Source organism: Littorina saxatilis, linkage group LG11, assembly GCF_037325665.1.
Source record: "Littorina saxatilis isolate snail1 linkage group LG11, US_GU_Lsax_2.0, whole genome shotgun sequence".
NCBI lineage: Eukaryota > Metazoa > Mollusca > Gastropoda > Littorinimorpha > Littorinidae > Littorina > Littorina saxatilis.
In genome coordinates this window covers 34,414,473-34,436,173 of record NC_090255.1, presented here as the reverse complement: position 1 = coordinate 34,436,173, position 21,701 = coordinate 34,414,473, and the positions used below count along the sequence as shown (strand labels likewise).

The window sequence follows — 21,701 nt, the reverse complement described above, 5'->3', positions numbered from 1 at the left end:
GTCTATGTCTGTGCATGTGCGTTTGTGTGTTCAGGTTTCTCTTTTATTGGATTGCGATATTCACTGGCGATGATATAGACTTGTGAAAGAAACCCATACCAATGCATTGATGAAACTGAGGGTGTCCTATGTTTTAACTTGCAAACTTAACAAGGTTGTGATGAGAGACTGTAAACAAGATAGAACGGAAAAAAGAACAAAGCAGAAGTATGTATTAGGCAACAACAAAAAAGTTGTATGTTTCTGGTAACATGGCTAAAAAAAAATAGGGTAGGTAGGTAGGGATTTATTTTTTTGTTTTTTTTGTTTGTTTTTTGGTCAGGGTAGAAAATAACTATACAGTGACGCAAAGAGACTGGACTTACTATACAAAGAGAAAGACAACACATTACAAAACAAATGAGACAAAAGGGATGCAGGGTTATCCCCCTTGTGTCGTCTGCCGTCTGTTACTTTTGTTTTGACGCTTTTTTTTTTGCTTTTTTTTTTACAAATGCAATAAAACAAAGTCTGGGGTCGGCGGGAAAAAACTAGGTAGGGTCAGGTGACCAGAAACATACAACTTTTCTTTTTTGCCTTATGTTCAGCATGGAGCAACCTTGATACCAGTGCTTCATTCTTCATGGTTTGCTCAGAGGTCCTGACGAACACTGCCGTTTGCTGGAGGCTCACCAAAGGTTCAAATGTAGTCCACACCACAGCTAACAGAATTCTTGTCATGGTTAAATGGTTTCATGTTAAAGTTGCATGTTGAGAATTGTTTGTGTTATATGTCGTGCAGGAGCAGCTATCAGGTTCGCAGTGGGGAGACTTATGCTGTGGTTGGACAGCATGTTATTACTGAATACCAACTCATCAGAGAAATACTGTGGTACGTTGTGTTTATCTGTCTGTGTGTATGTGTCAGATCGGTCTCAGTGCATGTGTGTGTTCATATCTCCCTGTGGGAAGTAACCCGATTTATGATGTTGATGGTCCCTCTGAGTGAATCTAAAACAGTCGCTTTTTTTTCAGTATGTGAAGTCACTTCCACGGGGTTAATTCAGAACTATGCCATCCCTCTGTGTGTTTTGTGTGTGTGTGCGCGTTTGTGAGTGCACATTCATATCCATGTTTGTGTATCTCTGTCTGTTTAACTTGTAAGTCAGTGTGTGCTCGTGTCTACAGGTTTGTGTGTGTGAGTTTTCATGTATGTGTGATTGCATTTGTAGGTGTGCATGCACATGTGTGCAAGTCAATAAGGTTGTTATCATGAAGTGTCTGGTTTACATATCGATGTGTGTCTGCTCGCGCGCATCTGTGTTTGTGTGTGTAGCGTAGGGTGTGATATTAAACAAATCTGTCTAAAACATTCTCACCCTACCCACTTCACGAATCGCTTCTCGATTATTTTAAGATCTTTTATTGATGATTACAAATATTGGCTCGTTCTTTTTACGTATATGCGTTCATAGTCAATTCATCGACTACTTGTTATCCTTTTATCTCCGTTTCATTATCAGATCACATGTATCACTTATCGTTCTGTTCTCGTTCATGCGAAGCCATTAGAGTTGAACAATCTCTCGAATGCGTGAATACGCTGTCGCAACTCGAGCTTGTTTGCATTGACTGAGAACTGTGCGGGACGTCGTACATCCATCAACAGGTTACGACGTGGGGCTGGTAATACCGGCAATCGGGACCGCAGTTCTCAGGAACGTCATAAGTAGGAATAAGAACTTCATCCTTCTTCCACCTTGGATTGGATCAGCATGCCGCTGGAACATCAACGGTAACATATGCTCGTACACAGCGCATTTCACTAAACATCATTTGCAAAACATTTTCCTAATCTACTGTGAAATCACACGTAACAGGACAAACAAACGAACACCTAACATTGCACTTGACTATTCCATATACTGTTATCGGTTAGACGGTTATCACAATACTGCCCTTCACCATTCATTTACCCAAAAACAACCTACACAATGCCTTCTCTTGTCAAACGGGTGGACGGGAAAATGAATCATCGATTGGCTTACCTGGACCGATGTTGCAACAATAATTGTTTACGTTTCCACGCTTTCCAAAGCACGCACAACAACTCATGTCATCAACTCCATGTTGATCAACCGCGCATCAAGTCGTGGTAGTCAATAATACGTCACAGCGCAACGAGCTACGTCATCAAAAGACGTCGATCATCTCAGCATCTCGGTGAACTCAAACCTTCCGGAACGCGACCAAGACTAGGAAAGTCCTATTTTGTTACAGTGTGTGTGTGTGCTTGCGTACATGTTTGTCTGTGTCTGCTCGCAGGCATCTGTTTGTGTGTGTGTGACTGTATGGGGAGGAAATTATATGAGAAGGAAAACACTGAAACTGGTGACTGTATCATGTATAGCTATGTGTTGAGTTATGTTCGTTGCAGGATGCTGTCTGGTGTCAGTGACTTGTTCCTGTTCAACAAAACTGACTCTGGGTTCCACTTGAAGGACAGCGTGAGACTCTCCCACCTCAGCGGGGTAACAAAAACTCAACGCTAATGGGGATGATCCGCTTTACTTTTCCTTTTCTCTCTGTGCTTGACTGCTTCAAATTGTAGTGTCAAGTTTATGTATGTTGCAGTGTATTCTGTCTTATCTCCTTGGAGTTGTGCTGTTGTAGCCTGTTTGGATGTTATGAGGTATTGTTTTGCCTGGGTTCTGTCAAATGCACGAGCCAAAGTTTTTTTATTTTATTTTTTATTTTTACAAAAATAAGAAGGCAAACAAAAAAAGTAACTTATTGGAAAATATTCAAAAGCGTGGTTTGAAGTGTCATTTACAAGTAAATATAAATCCCAGGCGCTGAACCATAGCTTTTTGAACAGTGTAAACACTGTTATGCCTGGCACAGCTAAAGCGTGACTTTGCTCACTTATTCCATCATTCAAAAAAAAAGCCCAAGATCAGTCTGTAGTTTGAACAACAATAAATACAGTGGAACCTCCCTTTTAAGACACACAACACATCCCCCCCCACACACCCACACACACCAATTTAAGACTCCCCTTTTTTAAGACCTTGATTTTCAGATTTCCTGTTCATAACCTCAATTTGAGACTCCCTCCTTACTAAGACCTCATTTTCTCAGATTTGTTGAGGTCTTTAAGTGGGGGTTTCACTTTACACACAAAACATGATTCTGTCTCTTCAACAGGCCAGCCTGGAGAGTTGCGTACAGAAGCTGATCGACTTGGCCAATCATGTGCACGATCTGCACACCTTTGTCAACAAAGTCGTAAGCTCCTGCTGCCGTCCCCTGGACGCTAAGAAACCGACGCTGGGATCTCAGACCTTTCAAGCATTTGCCGACAGCCTGTCACGCATCCTTGGTGATTTTCGCTCTGACCTGTCTCACCTGGAAAGAGAGGTGGCCAAACAAGGTGAGAAGCAGGTGATGCAGTGTTGGAGTTTTGCATCTGCGTGGTTTTCCTGGAAAATGCTAATTTTTCAAGGAAAAGAAAGCATGGTGAAAACTATACTCACCTATATGATTGAAGACAAAAGTTTGGGTGGATATGTTGCAACTTAGTCTGCTCAGTATGAAAATTAAACCCAATTTGACTTTTTTAGGATTTTCTTTTTCTTTTTCGGGTATTTTCATTGTAAATACTGTAAAATTGTTTCCACATATTATGAGCTCATTTCTTCAGATTTGTTTTTGTTTTGTTTTGAGGAGCATTACATAAGGACCATTGTATTGTCACAAAGAGTTAAACTTTTCTTATTCAGAGAAGAGTGACTGTGTGACTGTCTCCTCCCTCCTGAACACATTGTCACCATGGTTACCAACGATGGATGCAGTGTGGGACATATTCACCGCCGGTGTTCAGCCTACCGCTCAGCCCCCCGGTGCTAAGGGGAACATCAGCTGCAGTAACGATGTGTCTCGTCTGCTTACCGCGCTTTACGATGGAGTCGTCTTGCAGGACAGTCTTGGGCAGAGCTCCACGCATCTGGTGAGTCAATCATTAGCTTAAGGAAACTGGCAATATGTGAATTAGCTATGTCTTCTTCTTTGTTCATTAGCTGAAACTCCCAAGATCTTTTACGTGTATGACTGTTTTTACCTCGCCATTCAGGCAGTCATACGTCGCTTTCGGGGGAAGCATGCGGGGTCTTTTCGTGTTTCTATAATCCACCGAACTCTGACATGAATTACAGGATCTTGTGCACTTGGTCTTTAGCTTGCATGTACACACGAAGGGGGATAAGGCACTAGCAGGTCTGCACATAAGTTGACCTGGGATATCGGGAAAAAAACCCCCCCCCCCCCCCCCCCCCCCTAACCCAACAGGCGCAATCAGGATTCAAACCCAGACCTCCTCAATAATATGGCAACATAGTCTAGAAATAATTCAGTAAAATCCAGGTGCCATTGTTGTTAGCTGCTGCCGGTGTTGGTGGGTGGAGTTTAATTTGTGTTTGGTTGGTTTGATTTGTTTGCATGACATTGTTATTGTTGTTGACAGGTATCCACACTGCTACGTCTTCTGCTTGAGACAAGCAGACCGTATCTCAACATCATCGGTCAGTGGATTTCTGCAGGCCAGCTGTCTGATCCCGCCAGCGAATTCGTTCTGCAGAGGTCAGGGCACCTTTGCATCCTGTTTAGCTTCAGCTCATTGTGTGTTTATAGGTGTAAAATACAGCACAACAGACCTATTTGAGCAGATGCTGTTCTGCCAATAAAAGAAATGGAAATGAACATGTTTGAAGTAACTGACTATCTGGAATCATTTATTACACAATGCTGTTGGTACGTGAACACTTCATTAAGCAGGAAAATAAACAGGATCAGTTCCTCATCTCTATCTGTCCCCTCTGTCTGTCTTGCTTTTTTCCTAGCTTGATATACAGAAATAAGTTTTTTGTTTTTTTTAATCATTGTTCATGCCGCGCTTGAACAGGGCTAACTTATCAAACTGCTTATGAAATCACAGTACGAAGAATAGGCGTTTTCCAGAAATAACTCTTGTCAGGGTTTTTGACTCACATGCGAAGCAAAAGTGAGTCTATGTACTCACCCGAGTCGTCCGTCCGTCCGTCCGTCCGTCCGGAAAACTTTAACGTTGGATATTTCTTGGACACTATTCAGTCTATCAGTACCAAATTTGGCAAGATGGTGTATGATGACAAGGCCCCAAAAAACATACATAGCATCTTGACCTTGCTTCAAGGTCAAGGTCGCAGGGGCCATAAATGTTGCCTAAAAAACAGCTATTTTTCACATTTTTCCCATTTTCTCTGAAGTTTTTGAGATTCAATACCTCACCTATATATGATATATAGGGCAAAGTAAGCCCCATCTTTTGATACCAGTTTGGTTTACCTTGCTTCAAGGTCAAGGTCACAGGAGCTCTTCAAAGTTGGATTGTATACATATTTTGAAGTGACCTTGACCCTGAACTATGGAAGATAACTGTTTCAAACTTAAAAATTATGTGGGGCACGTGTTATGCTTTCATCATGAGACACATTTGGTCACATATGATCAAGGTCAAGGTCACTTTGACCCTTATGAAATGTGACCAAAATAAGGTAGTGAACCACTAAAAGTGACCATATCTCATGGTAGAAAGAGCCAATAAGCACCATTGTACTTCCTATGTCTTGAATTAACAGCTTTGTGTTGCATGACCTTGGATTACCTTGACCTTGGGTCAAGGTCACATGTATTTTGGTAGGAAAAATGTGTAAAGCATGTGAGTCGTATGGGCTTTGCCCTTCTTGTTAAGCGGTGTGGTAGAGTAAGAGCCCCTTTTACTGAGTCAAGCTTTTCAAAACAAGGTGTGTAACATCACGGGCCAAAGAATCTAGACACAGCCATCGTCAAACGCTGAAGAAGAAGAAGAAAAACAAGGCTTGTATCAGTAAAAGCGGCTCTTACTCTACCACGCCGCTTAAAAATCCTGACAGAGTTATTTCCGAACATCGTCTGTCAAGAGAACGGTTCAAGACACTCGCGCTATTCTGCTTTTCAAATTTCAGGAATGAAAGCATCAAGTGCCTGGACGAAACGTTCTGGGAGAGAGCCTTCACCCTCAACTCTCCAGCTGCCCCGCACCGCGATGTCTCCAACACGTCTCTTTCGTCGGCCGGCTTGTGTGCGGAGGAGGAGGGGTGGGAGCAAGCCTTCGAGGATGTGGTGGAGGCCACGCCCAAGTTTTTGCGACCGGTGATGCGTGACGTGATGCTCACAGGAAAGTCTATGGAGCTGCTACAAGCGCTAGGAAGGCTACCTGAAGTTCTGGCGTCTGTTGGTGCTGGATGTGAGTGTTGTTGTTGAGGTGGTGGTATGGTGGTACCTGTGATGAAAGGACACCCTTGGGACCAGTCAGAAGTGTCCCTACATTATAGGTGGCCTGTCATGGCAGGTATATTTTGGTAGAGATAATAGATAAAGGGACACCAGGAGGTGTCCTTTTAAGGGAGGTGTCCTCCCATCAGAGGGGCCACACATCGCAGGTACCACTGTAGGTGTGGTTGTTGGTGTTGTAATTGTTGGTGTTTTCTGGGATTGAGGCTATGGTTTGGATCAAGTTTGTAGCAAAGAAGATTCTGTTGTCTTTTCCGTGAGGTGAGAACATTCAGCTGCAACATATAAGAAAGTTAAACGTGTAACTGATTGGATTCCTTTGTACATAGTTATTCAGCCCAGTTGTCAGCCTTATGTTGCATGTTATGTTATCCATGTTGCAGAGCAGGTAATGAACAAAATGTGTCGTTCAATGTGGTTCAATTTCGGTTAAATCTTACACCAATCTTACAGTTTGCGTAGTTTCATTATTTTTCAGAGAAATATTCACTTGATCTGCTTTTTTTCTTCCAGTGTTTGAAGACAAATCCCTGTATGAGCTGTTTGTAGACTCTCTGAAAGATGTCCTCGGAACAGTACCATCGCAGACACAAGGGGTTGTTGAAGAAACAACTTTGAAGGCACACATCTTTGTGGAACACCTGAGAACAAATAACCGCTACCGTGGAACGGAGGATCACCTGTTGAGAATCAACTTTGAGGCTATTTTCAGCACAGTGTTCAGAGAGAAAGAGGTGGAGAAGGATCCATACGATCTAAGGTGTCTTATTCTTTTGATTTCGAGAAATTGGTGTATGTTATGATGGGAATGATGAATTTGCTGTTGGTTTTACTCTGTGTGTGTCTGTCTGTGTTTTCCCTTTGTGTTAAGCTGATTCACACAGTTGTGATCTGTGTGATGTAATGTGAATTTCTATAGATTTGAAAAATCAGTTTAATTGCACATACTGTACCATACCTTACGTTTTACCTGAGCCCCAGGGCACTGGCCAGATGTCCAAGAGATTTCAATAAGAAAAAAATCTCAGTTTGTGTTCTTGATGGAAATGATGAGACTTTTCTCTTTTTCTGAGAATTGAACTCCATCAACCCCTTTAATAACTTGACATTTAAAAAAAAAAAAAATTAAATAAATTTTTTTTTATATTTTCCTTTTTCTTCAGTTGCCTTGGGTGTGTGGAGGATTCGTACGTGACCCCCATAGGCCTGCTGTTCAGACGCTGCCTGTATCCTCACGTTCGCCGTCGCTACCAGCTGGTCTGCTCCAGACTCCTGGACATCCTCAAGACTGAGTACAAGCTGATGGATTACCTCAACTCCATGCAGGTCAGTTTTCATTCAAGAATTCATTTTGCTTAGTTGGCAGGAGATTGAGAGATGTTGCTAGGCATCCGCGGGTTTGCAAAACGCTGAAACTTCTTTCAAATAGACGAATTCCGGAAATAACACTGTCGGGTTTGTGTGAGTTGTGGAAGAGTGACCTTTTCTTGCAAAACTTCTGCCAAACATTGGAGGGGCCAATCACTAGCTATTAGGCGTGTGTCGGAATCATGTGAACGGGAGCATGTGTTTCTGGACACTCCTGTTGCTAGTGATTGGCCCCTCGAATGTTTGGCATTGAAATGGAGGGTACACTTACAGAAGTTTAAAACAAAAAATCTGCAAAATCAAGGTCTTAAAAAGGGGGAAGTTTCAAATTGGGGGGTCCTAAAAGGGGGTTCCACTGTACCTGGAAAACTTTGAAGGCTCACATAACATGCTCTTTGCAATCATTTAGTTCTTTGGGATTGCATCTGTGCCTTGTTGTGATGAAAAAAGATGGGCAGATTGCCATTGAAGGATTTACTGTGTGGGGAATTAATTCATGTTTCAGAGATGTGCTTATGTACATTATTTTAAGCTGTGAACAATGGTGTCTGTGTTTTCAGCATTTCTTCCTGATGTCTGCTGGAGATTCCATGTTTAACTTCTACACTCAAGTGTTCGACAAGGTGAGGCATACGCTTAAAAGTAGTCTTTATTGCAATAAACACCGGCACGGGTGGCCTAGTGGTAAGGCGTCCGCCCCGTGATCGGGAGGTCGTGGGTTCGAACCCCGGCCGGGTCATACCTAAGACCTTTAAAATTGGCAATCTAGTGGCTGCTCCGCCTGGCGTCTGGCATTATGGGATTAGTGCTAGGACTGGTTGGTCCGGTGTCAGAATAATGTGACTGGGTGAGACATGAAGCCTGTGCTGCGACTTCTGTCTTGTGTGTGGCGCACGTTATATGTCAAAGCAGCACCGCCCTGATATGGCCCTTCGTGGTCGGCTGGGCGTTAAGCAAACAAACAAACAACAACAACAAAAATTGCAATAAACAAAGAAGACAAATCTGTAACATCTTCTACCCAATATGATTGCCAACCTCAGAGACCGGACATCGTTGACAATGAATGCTTTTGTTGAGTTTTAATTAAATGTGTTTTGCAAAATTAAAACATTGTAAGCCAAGAGCTGTAGAAACTAGAGTGTGTACATCTGTAGTTCTTCTTTCTATTCTATCGATATCGTCTGGCTTCTTTTTTTTCCTGCTTTGTTTATATGTGCCTAAAGAAGACCAAAGGGTCGAAACATCTGGAATGCTGGAATGCAGGTAGTTTGTGAAAGGTTTCAGCGGGCAGTGTACTAAAAGAAAATAAAGGTTTGAACCAAGAAAGAATGTTGATTTTTGTCCGTGTTGCTTTGGCTCTGAAAACAAAACCAGAACAACAATGGTGACTGTGTGTGAGAGCAATAAATAAGAAGACCAAAAAATAATTTACTCACGTGTGCACAAAGTTAACAAAATAATTAACGCGATGTTTCGACCCTTTGGTCTTCCTTAGGCACATATAAACAAAGCAGGAAAAAAAAGAAGACAGACGATAGAATAGAAAGAAGAACTACAGATGTAATGATTCATTAACCAACACCAATGGATAGAGGAGAGAACTTGTTTGTTTCTGAAAACAAAGTTTCAATCAAAGCGTTCGTACCCTACATGCAGCCATGCTTCCATCACTGGATGTTTGTTTGATTTTAAAGGTTTAAAGTTTACTTGAAATATGTTTTAAATAAATAGAGAATACTACATGGCTTGCTGTGTCGTACCAGATTTACACGAGTTGTTTTTTTAAATATTGAACTGCGAGCGAAAGCGAGCTGTTCACTATTTGAAAAAGCAACGAGTGTAAATCTGGTATGACACAGCAAGCCATGTAGTATTCTGTTTATCCTACATACTGTACTTACGTGTATTTTACTGAAAATGTCCTGCATTCGAGGCAGCTAAATTGAAGACGCATGTTTTGGAACCTCGATCTCTTCTAAAGCCTCGTGCAATCTATTACGTCAAAGCAAAGAAACGTCACTCTGAAAGTGTGGCGTGACGTTTTAGTTCTAAAGATTCATCGAGGGTAATTAGCGAGCGCAATTTGTGTTTCTATAATGACGTTTGTCTCTGTGACTTTGGCATCATAAGCAGTGGAAAAACAGGTCCCTGCCAGACTTGCTTGACATGACCTCACTTACATGATATACACACGTGTAATTTGAACGATTATTACCTGACGGATGTCTCTCTCACGTATGTAGGATAATTTGAGATTTTCAATAGGTTGAGGTATCCAATAATAATATGTTGTTGTGTTTGTCTAGATGCGACACCAAGAGACATGGAACAACCCCTACAACCTGACACTAACTCTGCAGGAGGCAATGCAGTCACGCCACGAGCATGTCAACAGGTCAGTGGGACCCTTGGAACTAGCTGAAACGCTTTCATAAACAAGGTCTTCATCTGAGAAAGACGTTCAAATTTACAATGGAACGGACTTTTAACACCCAAGAATTTGAGAACCCTTTTTCAGACATTGCTTTTTCTGTTTTTATGTTCACAGCCTCTGCAAATTATACCTCCATTTTATGACTACCTCCATGTTGATTTTCTCAGGTTTTCTGAGGTTGGAAAGGGGAGGTTCCACTAAATAGTAACTGGTTTGGAGGGAGAGAAAATGAACCAAACACAAAGGGAGATGGGATTACAGAACAAGGTCTGAACAGAGTGACAAATCTGCAATGATTTGTGTGTGCGTGCATACATGCATGTGTGTGTGTGTCATGGTATTCAGTGAAAGGGTCTTGCTACAAGTGTAGTTTCTGTTGCAGATTGTTTATCTCCATGGAAACGCTGCCAAAAAGTAGGGAAAGGAGCACTGTTGGTGCCACCGACTCAATCAGACTCAACTTTGCGGTAAGTGAACGCAATGATATACTGGCTGGGTAGTGTGAACGCTACACAGTTTGAAGATGTAATCAGTTATTTTTGCAAAGCAATGTCATATTTGCCAACTGCCAGATGTGGCAATTTTAAGAAAACTGTTGCTTTTAGAGTTACTATTTGGTTTGGTTTCTTTCTGGTGCATGCCATAAAGTTAACTTTTACTTGCTTTTCGGTGGGAGTGAGGGAAATCATTTACAGAAAGTGATTTTACATTCAAGCACCTTTCATAGAGCAAAGACATGTGTCCTGCCTCTACCAACAATTGCTGCATAATGATATTAGTTGCGGTTTGACTTTGTTTATAAAGTGTGTTGCTATTGGTTGTAGGTGCCATGGCCCGTGGATTTGGTGATAAACAGCAAGAGTCAAGACCTGTATAACCAAGTGTTCCGCTTCCTGCTGCAAATCAAGCGAGCAAAGTACGGTCTGGACCAGCTCCGATTCAGAGGTTGGTTTTGGTTTTGTCAAGGTCATGTTTATTACGTTTTATATGTTTTGCCTTTCAAATTAAAGAAAATTCCTTATCTTTGAAAACGATAATAAAGAAAAGAGACAAGCTCAGTAAGTAAATGTAGAAACACACGATTATATACAGGGTGACCCCAAAAAAAGAGTACCCAAACAAAACGTCATAAATTGAACAAAAGTAAAGCAATCTTCATAAAATTTATTTACACACACAAGTAGCCTCTGCATGATTTGCACAGAAAATTTTAGCGTTCTAGCTTGTCTTTCAGGAAAGTTATGCTCATTCTACAGAACATGCTCCAAATGGCCTCCCCCGGATTTAAATCCCCCAGATTTCTATCTTTGGGGGTTCCTGAAAGACAACGTCTACAGGAACAACCCACAGACAATCACAGAACTCAAGAGAGCCATCACAACAACCATTCGCGGAATCTCGCAACAGGAGTGTGTGCGGGTGATTGATAACTTTGCGCGGCGAGTTCAAGTTTGCCTGCAGCGGCGCGGAGGCCATTTGGAGCATGTTCTGTAGAATGAGCATAACTTTCCTGAAAGACAAGCTAGAACGCTAACATTTTCTGTGCAAATCATGCAGAGGCTACTTGTGTGTGTAAATACATTTTATGAAGATTGCATTTTTTTTGTTCAACTTATGACGTTTTGTTTGGGTACTCTTTTTTTGGGGTCACCCTGTAAATGTAATTTAAATTCATTTGAATGAAAATCGGTCAACAGATTTGGACAAGACAGCTCTGCTGACAGTTTCACCAGACGACGATGACCTCAGTGCGGTGATGGGCGAGGGGGAGACAATGTCAAGGTCAGAGCGACTGCACAGGCTGCACGTGCTGCGGTTCCGCTTGGCCTACTTCGTCAACAGTCTGCACAACTACATCATGACAAGGGTGAGTTCATTAACCCTTTAGCCCTGAGTCTTTTATTTTCCTTGTAGTCAGCATTAACCAGTGGTTTCCAGTGTTTTATCACTAAAAATCTGAAATTACCGAAAACAGACTCAGAGCCACTTATACCTACTGGTTCAGATTTCTTTGACGGAATTGTTTCTTGTCTTGTTTGTGAGTAAAACAATGTTTGACTGGTTGGCCTGACATACGGACAGGCTTCTCTGAAAGCTAGGAAGAAATACAGTGGGACCCTCCCTGCAGGACCTCCAAAAATGTGAACAAATCTGAAAAAGTCTTAAAAAGGAGGGAGTCATAAAATAGGGGGTAAATCGAACGTATAATCTGAACAATCAAGGTCTTGAAAAGTGGAAGTCTTAACTCATTCAAAGCGCGTCTAAATTTCCCCTGTGTTCCCTGCCAGCGTGCGATTTAGAGCCATTTTGAAAAAATTATTAAAAATCAACAACACAAAATAACCTTACATACCTTTATGTTTTGCAAAGTTTGGAACTTACTCTTTTAGAAAATATATGAAACATTTGAAAGTACATACCTTTTGTTGTCTTCATATCCAGGCAAAATATCCAATTTGAAGCAAAACAAAAAAACTTGTTACGTCATGGGTTCACCATACACAATGTCATGATCGACACTTTCATTGCCCGAATCATCACCCAAATGATCGTCCATTGGCACAAACTCGTCACCAGAATCTAAAATATCATCTCCACTATCATCATCGCTAAGGTCAAGATCAGAACCGTACTGAATAACAAGTTCTAGCACTCTTTTCAAGTTACTACGTCTCAGCAGAACGATCCGCCATCTTTGAAAAGTCAAAACACGTGGGTCGCACACCGCCAACAAAATTAAATTAATCCCAACAATTGAAGGGAAGGAACTGTTTACAGTGAATGGTTCCACTGTAGACAGATAGAAGTTCATTGCAGGGGTTGTTTCCCTTGGTCAGCAGGACCGTTTACACCGTTAAAAATTCGTGATATCCGTCGGATCTCAATGCCGGCACGCAGACAACGCTAAACACAGGTGTCGGACTTCCAGGTCCGACGCGCAGCGAATGAGTTAAAATAGGGGTAAATCGAACGTATAATCTGAACAATCAAGGTCTTGAAAAGTGGAAGTCTTAAATTGGGGGTTGTTGAAAGGGGGGCTTCATTGTACTAGTTCTGAAAATGGCAAGAGTGATCACTGTGGGAAATTGAACAATTGCTGTGTTTCATTTTCAGATCCTTCACAGTTCAGGGCTGGAGTTTGCCGACGAGATCAAGGAGGCGACAGACCTTCAGCAGGTGATTGATGTGCACGCTCGTTACGTGCACACCATCCATGAGCAGTGTCTGCTGCACAAGAAGCTGTCATTCCTTAAAGGCGCCGTCACCCAGGTGCTGAATCTCACGCTCACCTTCGCCATGCGCTGGGATCAGGGAATCCACAATATCAGGTAGATCCTACAGCTTTAAAACGCAAAGGCAAAATTGATTTTTTTTAAACCTAGGGTTACATGTTTTATTTTTCAAATTACAGATAAAAACAACAACAAAAGCAATATAATAAAGAGACACAACACGTCATAATTTATAAACATAAATAGGTCAAACTGGACTAATAACTAATTAATTATATAACAAATGTGTTAACAGGACAGATGTTTTGATAAAAGATGTGAGAAAATAATTAGAATTCTTTGGGAGTGTGAATGTGTTCATTTGTAAATTTTTTTTCAATCCTGGAGTTTACTGTCATACTCACATTCCCCAATGGTGCCTTTGTGCGAATATGATCAGATGGGCTATTTTTCCATAAATAATAAGACATCACTGATGCAGTTTCTGATTCGCCATGCACTTGGGTTGAGAACTAAGAGTAACAGACTGGTCCAGCAATTTGTTATGTGTGAATGTTGCTGTTTGGGCATTGGCAGAGGTAAAGAGCACTGTCATGCCAATTTGAGTGTCAGTCATTTGTTCTTTGATAAAAATGACCATCTTCTTCTTCTTCTTCTGCGTTCGTGGGCTGAAACTCCCACGTACACTCGTGTTTTTGCACGAGTGGAATTTTACGTGTATGACCGTTTTTACCCCGCCATTTAGGCAGCCATACGCCGCTTTCGGAGGAAGCATGCTGGATATTTTCGTGTTTCTATAACCCACCGAACTCTGACATGGATTACAGGATCTTTTCCGTGCGCACTTGGTCTTGTGCTTGCGTGTACACACGAAGGGGGATAAGCCACTAGCAGGTCTGCACATAAGTTGACCTGGGAGATCGGAAAAATCTCCACACTTAACCCACCAGGCGGCCGCGGCCGGGATTCGAACCCTCGACCTTCCAATTAAGAGGCCGACGTCTTACCACCCCGCCACAGCGCCCGTCAAAATGACCATCAATAAATCAGGATTTCACAAAATTAGAAAGGGCTTCCTGATAGAGTCCTTAATTTTGAAACTACGCAGGATGTCCAACTCATACATAAAAACCTTCCAAAAAAATGATTTTTAATATTCATAACTTTCATGCCTGTTTGCTTATTTTCCTGATGCTGATGTTCTTGTTTGTGACTTTTAGCGGAAAATCACTGACTGAGATGGAAACAGAGTTCTCTCGCTGCATTCAGTTCCTTGCATCTTTCCTCAATAACATCATCAAGAGAGGCTCTTTTCCGTTTGGTGAGTTTCTCTCTCCTTTTCTCTCTTTGTGCACATAATTTAGGATTGTGTTTGTTTGTTTGATTCTTTGTGTGTCTGTCTGTTTGCTTATGTATGTACATATTATAACTTCAAGAACTGAAGTACATTATGTATTGCCATTCTGATCTTTGTGTAGTAGATGTAGTCAGGACAGGTTGTAAGACTTCTTCTTCTTTCTTCTGCGTTCGTGGGCTGAAACTCCCATGTACACTCGCGATTTTACACGAGTGGAATTAAATTACATATCTTACCCAACTCACATATAGCAATTAACTCTAGTTCAGTGCTGGTAACGCTGTACGCATCCCCTTGGTAACAAGGGAAGCCCCTCTAAAAAAAGAGTGACCAATACCCATAAGGCCATATTAATACATACTTCCGACTTCCGTATGCGCGCGCATACGCCGCCATATGCATCATTCCATACTCAGCGAGCAGTGGGACTGGTCGTGTTTTTGTACGCTCTGGCTGTGTTCAGCCATCTGTCACTTCGTCTACGGACTTGGTCACTTACCTCTTGGTTTCTTCTTGCTTGTCTTATCGTCTCTTCATGTTGAGGTGAGATCTTTCTGTTTTTTGCTTGTGTTTGTGGGCGTTTTTGACCTTAAATTGAACTTGTGAAATTTTCTTGTTTACAAAATTTTTCGTGAGTTGTTTTTGGTCATGGCGGTTAACGCCAAGAAGCGGCAGTTGTCTATACGAGTAACTGCTGGTTCTCCGCCGACAAAGTAAACATCTGGGAAAGCATAGGCTTCCGGACAGGCTTGTGTTTCGGTTCATGTACTGTCTTTGCAAAAAATATCGATGTTTTGGTCGTTATGCCTCCTACTCCGTTTTTGACGGCTAAACCTTTAGACAAGGTTTCTCCTGTGGATAAGCCCGTTTAGGCTTCCTTGGTCTATGTGTTTCCCGGTCGTGCGTCTGCGGACGTGGCGACATTGTTGCTCTCTTTAAGTTCACAGGTTTCTTCCTTGGCGGGGGAGATCGCTTCCACGCGGGCGGAGATGCGTTCGCTTCCGGTGTGACGGGGGTTTCGTCTCTTGCCAACGTTCGCCTGCGCCGTCTGCTACTGTGTCTCAGGCTGATGTTCATGAGGAATGGGATGATGGGACCACGCCTTCGCTTGTGGCCTGTGTTCCGGTTCCCGGTGGTTCACACCAGTTTAAAGGTATGTTTTCTACCCAAGTACCCGGGTTCTCCGGGGAAAGGGTAGAGCGTCTCCAAGAGAAAGTAACTCCGGGCTCTGGCTTTGTGGGTGAAAGTTCCGAAGCTGAGGCTGGCTCTGACTGCATTGGCAGCAGGTCGGTGGCGGTTAGGAACCTTGGAGAGCGAACGGAAGATTTGCGCAACCACCCGCTTCTTTAGAATGTGGTAAGGGTGTGCGTCTTCCGCTTCCGCCCGGGGGGCAGGAAGAGAACAGTATAGCTGGCTCTTTGTTTGACTATGGGAGTCAAGCAGGGGGTCAGCTTCCGGAGGGCACGGGAGTGCCAGTCGGCTGTTCAGAAGACGGTGCTTCCGCAGAGGTGGTTGCACTGAATTCAAATTGCCGTTTAGGCTGTCAAGTGCAGTGGCACTGGGGGCTTAAGCGGCTTCAAGGTACAATAGGATCTTCTGGTGCATGTTTAGGCATCCGGTTGGTTCTGATATTTGCCAATCCGTGGCCGATTTTGCTAACGCTTTTGCGGCTGTGGCTTCCGGTTTCAGGATGGTTTAGCCTTCTGCCGTTAACACTGTGGTGTTGGTAGTTGGCGTTCATCAGTCTTCGGCTTTCGGTTCCGTTGTTGCGGTTCCTCTGCTGTTACTCAGGCTAAATCCACTTCCTTTTCCAGGCTTTCAGCTGGTATGAGGCAGGTGGATGGAATATCCTTTCGGAGTTCCGGCTTTTGGGAAATTTGTTCCAAACCTTTCCCTTTTGGCAAGTGTTGCTTTTTCGGGATTGGTTCCGGCTCTCATCCTTTTGTAGATGGTTAGAATACCACTGTACAGGATGATGAGGATTTGGAAGACTAAGCTTCTGGGGCAGATGGAGACGCCTCTTTGTTGACTTTCAGCGAAGCTGCCATCTTTGTTTACATGGATGGCAGAGGTTACTACGCGCTTTTTCCCTGTTGGGTTAGCGGTAGCATTGTCATCTGCCTTTTCTCCTCCATCTTTTTTGGCGTGTCTTGCTCCTTCTTAGGATCAATTTGCGAACTCAATCGATGCTTTTGCCCCATCTCTGCCTTTGTTGGCATCTCAGGGGGAAGCTCATACTTCAGCTTTGCCGCGTTTTGCGCATTTTCAGCTGACCTGAGCCTTTTAAGGGAATCTTAGAACGTTATGTTCTTGGATTCTCTGTTGGGGTCGTTTGGGCTTGTGAAAGTTGTTTTTTCACAATTGAGGCTCCTTTGTTACCACTTCCTTTGTGGGCAACGCTCGGCTTAGCTCCTGCGGTGGCGGGGCTTTAGCTTGCGTCATCTGCTCAAGCAGCGCGTCACGCGCTGATCGCTATCCGTAGGCTTCGGTTTACTCCAAGCTTAAGAACGTAGTTTTTTCGTTTGCTTTTTCTACGGAACCGCCACCGGGTTCCCCGGAATTGGCGAACATCCGTCTGGATGTTAATAGCAAGGAGTGACTGTCTCTCTGTCAGAACAAGGATCTCCTGGCTATGTTTCATTATGGCCGCACTCCTTTACATTTACCGCTTTTTAACAAATCTTGTTTCTGCGCTCTCTCGTGCGCGGTTACGTCCTTTCTGGATATTTTTGTGTTCCGTCAGGACGCGGATACGAAGGATGTAGCTTTGCTTTTAGCCTGGGTGTAGGTCTCTCTCAAAAAGGTTTGTTCTTTTGGCGAGACTTTAATCTCTAAAGACTTCTTTTCTTGAAGGTTCCCCTTTGTGGGTTCGCTTCTATGCACAGGGATTCTTCTCTTTCTTTGAAGCTCACTGCAGAAGGAAAGCGCACGGCAGGCCTTGGCTTTTTATTGTTTTAATTAAAGGCTTCAGGCTCGCCGTTCTCGACTTTATCTTTTGTCTCCTTACCCTCGCGTTCGTGGCAGGGTTCTGTGTCTAATATCCACCTTTCTTCCCCCTGAGGCAAGTTAGCGGTGGGTGTTGGTAGGCACACAAGAGCACGCTTTCTTTCACACTTGTGGCAGTTATGCCAACTGGAAGTTAGTTCTCGGCATCACTCTTCTTTCGCCGTTGTGTTTAACACAGCGGCTGGGGGGGATTAGGTTTCCCTCTTTGTGGGGGGAGACAAGGGTGCCTCCCTTTTGGTTCTCTCTCATGGTTCGTTTGGTATTTCAGAGCTTCAGGGTTCTGATCTTTTTTCTAAGTCATACGTTTGTTGAGCCGTTTTTGGATCTATTGGAGATTGGCAAGCGGCCCTTGATAGAAGTCCTTTACTCCAGGTGTAACTGGGAGTGCAGGGCTGGAACACATTAGATGTCTAAGGCTTCTCAGCTTTGATAGGACCCTTTGTGGTCTGTTGGGCGTTAAGCAATAGAACAAAGGGTTGGAACATGTGTTGTTTCAAGCAGACAACTCCACAGGGGGCTTTTCTCATCAAGAAAAGGGGGTCTCTCACTCCCTATCGCTTCCTCACGGAACATGAGAGGTTTTGGTGGTTTTACCATCACGAGATCTTTTTAGCAGCGAAGTACCTTCATGAGAGTCTCTATGACTGGGCGGACTCTCTAAGTCTGTCGGCCAAATGGCCACTTGGAGCAGACTCTCTTTGACCACGTGTTTTTGTTCCTTCGGGGGAATGGGAGAAATTTCTAATAATGAGTTTTTGCCTTTTGGTACTATCGCCTTTTGCTTATCTTCGTCGCCCGACTGCCGGGCATGGAGATTTTTACTCTTGTTTTACTTTGAGCGGCCTGCCGGTCGCACAGTTTGGGCCCGTTCTTTTTGGGTTGCCAGACCTCGTTAGGCTGGCAAGAGGGCTCCGGTTTTGCTCACACTCGTTTCTCACGGGTGTCTACTGTAGGATTTTTTTGAGTGGCTCGGGCTCTTCTGCCCGTCAACTCTGGACTGGTACTTGTCTTGTTGTCTGGCTTGGAACAGATGGCTTACGTTTTAACGGATAGAACTCCTCTTCTCTCGGTACAATGAAGGTGGCGAGCCACCTATTTTGGCTTTCCGTTCTTTTTCTCCCACGTCTTTGTTTAAGACATTATGTGATATCAGTTTTACTGAGACAGCTCGGGCTAATTTTTCTCTTGGTGGCTTTATAACCAGCAAGTTTAAGAGGGCCTACTTTAGGCTTGCTGAAAGCTGATCTTCAGTCCTTTCTTGGACTTTGCTCCTAGTTTTAGGGTTTTTGTGATTGGATTCTTTGACTCTTTTACTTAACTAGCCTTGCTGATCAACACGGAAATCGGCCATGCTTACTCGGGTAGCTTCTGTGAGAAGTGGGAGTAAGTGTTTTTTCTGCTAATTTTGCTATAGACAGATTTTCGGAGAAAGACTGATCTATGGCACTTAGGTTTCTTTTGGGTTTTCTGGCATATTAGCGGAATCTGGAGTTACCAACTTTGATTCACCGTTCAAATCTTAATCACTATTTTGGCTCCCCTAGAGCCATATTTTTAGCCTTTTGGTCTGTTCGAGTTTTGAAGATTTTTTCTGACTTGCACGGATTGCTTGAGATCATTAAATCTAAGGGCTCTTGTTCTTATCTTTCTGCTTCGTCGCCCTTTAACCTTGAACGGTTATATACGACGTTATACACTGATTAATTTTTATAAAGGAAGACAGAATGTCTTTCAACTTTGGTAGGGGTAATGACTGGTTAAGGTCAACCTTGCCTAGATGGACTGCCACAGTGTTCAGGTATGCCTTCAAGTGGTGGCAGTAGACAGAGGGGGGGGTGGGCAGTCAGTCAGTCCTCCCCCTTCGAACAGCACGGACTCTATATTCCTTTCTTGAGCATTTTTATGGCTCTTGGAGATTCTGATGTACAATTTTGTACGGTTTTAGCCCTCCACAGTTTTCCGTTAAGGACTCTGCACACTAGATCGGAATCTCAGGAACTTCTTTTTATCTCACTCGTTATGGTGCGCTTTAAAGACATCTCGAGAGTAGTGTTAGCCAATTGGGTCTCCACCATAGTTAGACAAGTTTATGTATGGTGGCAGAGTCAGGCAGGGGATGTCAGGGCAGTTTTGCCCTTTACTACAGCTAGGCCTCACGGGGCAAGAGATTGGGCTTCTACTCTAGCTGTTCTTCGATTTGGTCTCCTGGCAGAACTGTGTTCTTGAGTCGGCTTGCTGGCTTTATGGAAAGGTTTTTCTTTGGTGTTTATCTCAGAGATGCCTATGCATTGAGATAGGATGTGTTTCTGGGTTACCTGCTCTGTTAGCGGCAGGACAGATTCTCAATTCCTGATTGGGTTAAGTGCCCTCCACCTATAGTAGCAATCTGCTATATGTGAGTTGGGTAAGATATGTAATTTAATTAAAAATTTTAGTAATAAATTTTCATTTGATTAATATACTTACCCAACTCACATCGTTTATTCCCTCCCGCCTCCCCGCTGTGGGGGGTGGATTTCTAAAAAAAGGGGAGTGAGTTGGGCTTCGTTTGGAATGATGCATATGGCGGCGTATGCGCGCGCATACGGAAGTCGGAAGTATGTATTAATATGGCCTTATGGGTATTGGTCACTCTTTTTTTAGAGGGGCTTCCCTTGTTACCAAGGGGATGCGTACAGCGTTACCAGCACTGAACTAGAGTTAATTGCTATATGTGAGTTGGGTAAGTATATTAATCAAATGAAAATTTATTACTAAAATTTTTAATTTTACATGTATGACTGTTTTTACCCCGCCATTTAAGCAGCCATACGCCGCTTTCGGAGGAAGCATGCTGGGTATTTTCGTGTTTCTATAACCTACCGAACTCTGACATGGATTACAGGATCTTTTTCGTGCGCACTTGGTCTTGTGCTTGCGTGTACACACAAAGGGGGATAAGCCACTAGCAGGTCTGCACATAAGTTGACCTGGGAGATCGGAAAAATCTCCACACTTATCCCACCAGGCAGCCGCGGCAGGGATTCGAACCCTCGACCTTCCGATTAAGAGGCCGACGTTTTACCACCCCGCCACAGCGCCCGTCGGTTGTAAGACTAAGCTTGTGTCTAAAACCTCTATCCTTATTGATGTATCAAAGATCTGAGGTCAAAGTCTGTATTGTTGAAATCTTTTGGATGGTGTGTTTTGATGTTCGCAGATTTGGCATTGAAGTAAAATAATTGTTGACTACATGTATCAGGTGTGATTGAGATTAAATCTGGTTTACCATCCCCAGGTCTTTCATGGCTTATTAGGAGATTTCTAATATGTGAGGATGTATGTATTATTTGTAGAAACAAATCTGAAGTAATTTAAATTTAACGCACACATTGTATAGATTTTTTATTTGTCATTTGCACTACTCAAAATGTTTAATTATGTATAAACATATTTATTAAAAGTTGCTTTGAACATTTGGATTTTTGTCATTCTGCTTTCTTGTCTTTTCCTGTTTCTCTGTTTTGATAAATTTCAAATGTAGAGTATTTTTGTGCTCCATTACTCACTCCTTATATTCAGTCGTTCAGTTACCGGCACGGTTGGCCTAGTGGTAAGGCGTCCGCCCCGTGATCGGGAGGTCGTGGGTTTGAACCCCGGCCGGGTCATACCTAAGACTTTAAAATTGGCAATCTAGTGGCTGCTCTGCCTGGCGTATGGCATTTTGGGGTTAGTGCTAGGACTGGTTGGTCCGGTGTCAGAATAATGTGACTGGGTGAGACATGAAGCCTGTGCTGCGACTTCTGTCTTGTGTGTGGCGCACGTTATATGTCAAAGCAGCACCGCCCTGATATGGCCCTTCGTGGTCGGCTGGGCGTTAAGCAAACAAACAAACAAACAAACACAAAAGTCGTTCAGTTGATATGTTGCCTCGGTCACATCTCTTTTTTGTAGAAAGAGATTGATTACTGTT

The 21,701-nt window shown here is 43.1% G+C and overlaps 1 protein-coding gene across 1 annotated transcript in view; it reads left to right on the top strand.

The window, feature by feature from the left end:
* The window catches only part of LOC138980314 (gamma-tubulin complex component 5-like), a 32,079-nt gene that overhangs the window by 9,198 nt on the left and 1,180 nt on the right, over window positions 1–21,701 (top strand). Inside the window, exons 8-22 of the mRNA XM_070353181.1 lie at window positions 782–871; window positions 2,417–2,510; window positions 3,187–3,412; window positions 3,762–3,988; window positions 4,502–4,617; window positions 6,021–6,301; window positions 6,862–7,108; window positions 7,512–7,674; window positions 8,277–8,339; window positions 10,026–10,114; window positions 10,536–10,620; window positions 10,978–11,098; window positions 11,851–12,020; window positions 13,268–13,482; window positions 14,607–14,707. Coding sequence (XP_070209282.1) covers window positions 782–871; window positions 2,417–2,510; window positions 3,187–3,412; window positions 3,762–3,988; window positions 4,502–4,617; window positions 6,021–6,301; window positions 6,862–7,108; window positions 7,512–7,674; window positions 8,277–8,339; window positions 10,026–10,114; window positions 10,536–10,620; window positions 10,978–11,098; window positions 11,851–12,020; window positions 13,268–13,482; window positions 14,607–14,707 — 2,288 coding nt within the window. The remainder of the gene's footprint in view (window positions 1–781; window positions 872–2,416; window positions 2,511–3,186; window positions 3,413–3,761; window positions 3,989–4,501; window positions 4,618–6,020; window positions 6,302–6,861; window positions 7,109–7,511; window positions 7,675–8,276; window positions 8,340–10,025; window positions 10,115–10,535; window positions 10,621–10,977; window positions 11,099–11,850; window positions 12,021–13,267; window positions 13,483–14,606; window positions 14,708–21,701) is intronic.